This window comes from Cephus cinctus, unplaced genomic scaffold (assembly GCF_000341935.2).
Source record: "Cephus cinctus unplaced genomic scaffold, Ccin1 Ccin1_scaffold0945, whole genome shotgun sequence".
NCBI lineage: Eukaryota > Metazoa > Arthropoda > Insecta > Hymenoptera > Cephidae > Cephus > Cephus cinctus.
In genome coordinates this window covers 7,282-10,874 of record NW_014333508.1, presented here as the reverse complement: position 1 = coordinate 10,874, position 3,593 = coordinate 7,282, and the positions used below count along the sequence as shown (strand labels likewise).

The 3,593-nt window shown below is 36.6% G+C and overlaps 1 protein-coding gene across 1 annotated transcript; it reads right to left on the bottom strand.

Annotated features, from left to right (window-relative positions):
* Positions 1–1,009: 1,009 nt before the first annotated feature.
* Positions 1,010–2,260, bottom strand: LOC107271399. The gene is made up of 3 exons (XM_025088642.1): positions 2,168–2,260; positions 1,838–2,092; positions 1,010–1,720 (listed from the first exon to the last, which is right to left on the bottom strand). The coding sequence occupies exons 2-3, from the start codon at positions 2,030–2,032 to the stop codon at positions 1,133–1,135; spliced, it is 783 nt and encodes a 260-aa protein (XP_024944410.1). The 5' UTR covers positions 2,033–2,092; positions 2,168–2,260; the 3' UTR covers positions 1,010–1,132.
* Between the last annotated feature and the right edge of the window lie 1,333 nt (positions 2,261–3,593).

Here is a 3,593-nt window from a genome sequence, read left to right as displayed (position 1 = left end):
GTGTTGACGTAGAGTACTTCGTCATCTACGGGTAGAATACCCGTAATTTCGACCTCCGGGCACGTAAGCAAACTCACGAGCTTTTGACGAGTCGTTACGATTTCCGTTTTAGGTCGATTTTCGCGCTGCCCGAACTTACCCCAAAAGGAATTCAGACATAGTTTGGCGACTGCTCGCAGACCGGGATTTGATTTTATATTAGCAGGATCTAGTCGAATACCCTCGACCCGATCGTACACCTCTACATACAGCTTCTTAGACTCATCGTCGCTGCACTCGCGCGGCCAGCCGCTAGCCTCCTGCTTAATCTTCAGGAATGTATTTATGTAACTGGCAAGGTGGCCGCCCGTCCGCGTCGTCGGATCGTACTGAGTGATCTCGTATTGCCATATTTCGTTTATCGCCGTTATTTGATATCCTTTACGTACAACGCGCCTGACCTCGTCCACAACCCATGTCCCTTCGAATACTCTATCGTCAGGATTCTCGTGAGGACACGAACCCTGTAGCGTTGACTCTGCACAGGAACAAGACAGTGCGAAATAGTTATTTAGGTATCTTGAGCAAGAGTTTCGTTCAAGTTACGTAAACAATTTCTCTGCGCGAGCGGCCGTATCGGGCGATCGCGTGCAGAGTACGGCTCAAAGATTTTTTTATAAAATAAATAAATAGATATTTGAAGGAATAATTTACTAATTATTGAATTACTAAATTCTTTATTTAAATTTTTCAGATAAAAATATAATAACATTTGTGTTAATCATGAATAATTATTACTATAGCTACATTAAATTATTACATTTTATAACAATTCTAATAATAGTCTGTTAAAGCTTGCATTCGAATAAAATATTTTAAATTGAACTAAACATTTTAAATTATTAGTTATTTTTATAAAATATTTTTAATATAAAACATTTTGATTTTAAACTTTTCTACTTAAATTGAACTAATCATTTTAAATTATATTAGTCATTTTTATGAAATATTTTTAATATTAAACATTTTTGTACTTAAATTTTAGTGACATAGATATCATAAAAACGAGATCATAACATTTTTAAATTAATATAGATATTTCACTATCGTAGATAAGGATACATTTTTAATTTAAGATTTGTTAAACTAGAGATTAATTGTTGATTGTAATATTACTTTTTTTGAAAATAAAAATAGGTTTTTCTTTTTTTTCTTTCTTCTCATAAAAATCAGTTGTAATAATTTCTGTTAGTTTTTCTTGTGATAAATTTTCCATATCTTCAATGACTATGTTTTTTTTCTTCAATTTTTTCTTTGGTGGCTCAAAATCAGAAAACAATACTTCTTCGTATTCAGCCTGAGTAATCACATCAATAGCTTCTTTTTCAACTTGTGATAATTTCATCACATTTTGTTTTGAAACACTTCTGTTGTTGATTTTTTTCTCCAATAGAACATTACTTGGCTCTGCTTTTAATCGACTTTGAATGTTTATCGAATAAGATATTAATTTACTGGTTCTTTGTTTATTCAAATCAGACTCATCAATGTAGCTCTCAGCTACGGTACTACTCTTCCAACCACCATGTCTCTTAAGTTGTAGTAAATCTGCTCCTTCGTCAACAAGAAAAGTAGCAGAAGTTCGCCTGTAGCCATGCCCAGTATACAGTTGGATATCAAGAAGATTTAAAAACTTTGCTACATCTTGGAGAATAGCAGTTAGCGTACGCTTACCAACATTCTGTAAATATTGTATATATAGATTAAAACTAAAGTTTATATTATAGATTAAATTTAAATTATTAAGGTTAAGGTCAAGTTTTATTTATATAAATAGGAATATAAAATAATTATTTACCTGTCGAGTACATTTCTTATTGCGATACTGGACCAAGAATCTTTGCATACCTTCTGGGCGTAGCTTGATATACTTATCAAGTATTGGGTGCACCTCTTCACTCGTAACAAATGATTTACCAGCTACTTTTGTTCTTGTTGATGCTGGAGGTATGTAAATTTTAAACAACAAACCTTGTTGTTTCACATTTTCCATTGTTATGTTTAACAATTCTTTGCAGCGAAGACATCCATGTGAACCGATGACCAGGGCAACCTTTTGAAATAAAATGTTTAGTATGATTAATTTGATTTCATACAAATTATATACTTATTTTTTATTTTGTCTCACCTTGTGTAAAAGAAACTCATCATCTGAAGCAGTATTTAAAAAAGTTGAAACTTGATCTGATGTAAAAACTTTGGCTTTTTTTACAGTATGACATTATCCTTTCCTTTTAAGAAAACTTTGTACCTCCAGAAATTTACTAATATCTACATGTTCCTTAAACTTCAGCATTGAGTTCAACTTTGAATATGTTGACCGTAACGTAGTAGCTGCATATTTTTCTGATAACTTTTAGAAATATGCAAGCACAAGTTCTTCATGTATTTTATTCTTTTTTATTTCTAGACACCAACCTTTAAACTTTTCATACTGCACTTCATATAACCTCTTTGATTCTTCTGGAATTGCATTGGATCGAGCTTTTTCTAGGAGGTTATGTAGTTCACTTGAACAGTTATCATCGTCGTCATCACTAGAGTCACTATCACTTGATACACAGTTTTTATTAGCGTTAAACATGTTTGAATAATCCATTTTTAGTATAATAATTACACTTTTACACATCCACAAACGTTAAAAGAATCTCCGGCGTTGATCGTGTTTATACTTGTATATACAACGTGTGTCAGCAGAAACATTCCCCTATCTCATTCTCCTTCTCCCCTCTTACACTCTCCTTCTCCTACATTGCTCCTCTCCGGCGCTGCTGCTGCCGCGTTGCAATGACAAAAGGTTAGTTCTCATACTTCTCTCCTGCGCTGCAATAACTGCTACTTCGGTGCACTAGATAGAAAACGAACAAACCTAGCGTCATTGCAGCGCAGGAGCGGGAATCAATGGCTTTACAGATTTACCCGACTCTGCACGATGTTCGCCCGATTACGGACGCGAGCGCTGAAAAGCAATTTACCGTGCATGCGCGTCGGTAACACGGGGTGATACAGATCTCGCGGTGGTAACACGACACACTTAATCAGCCCCTCTATGCTATCGATGTTATTGTGATCACCCGTTAGTTCGCGACAATCATCGCACACGTACACTCTAGGGTGACCTACAGGGAATTTCCCCGTTTTCGATATGAAGGGATAGAGCGAGCATACATCAACGTAGTGTATCCTCACAGAACCCTCGACTTCGTAAAAACTGACGGTATTCCCTGTACGTCCGCCGAAGAAAGCATCGCGGGGTTCCAGCGGTAGTTGCGCTACCAACGGGTTCTCATTCAATGTTCTATATAATGTAGCCTGTGCCGGATCGCTTATCCATCTATCGAATTCACACTCCCAGATTTCTGTCAATTCGTAACCGAGATACCGGATCTTATCACTCATTGCCTGCGTTCTCTCGAAGCGCGCATCCATAGATTCCCCCGTGTGCAACCGTGTATCCCTGTTTATGCGATAACATTTTGGGCATCCGTGCCAGAAGCAACCCTGAAACTGCAAGACGTGTCGCAAGCCTGTATCGGTGTCGTGGTAGTATCCGA

Excerpts from the sequence above, each read along its gene's own strand:
- LOC107271399 (XM_025088642.1), bottom strand. The coding sequence starts at position 2,032 with ATGGAAAATGTGAAACAACAAGGTTTGTTGTTTAAAATTTACATACCT. Across the intron at positions 1,721-1,837 it reads ATAAGAAATGTACTCGACAG|AATGTTGGTAAGCGTACGCT; the intron begins GTAAATAATTAT and ends CAATATTTACAG.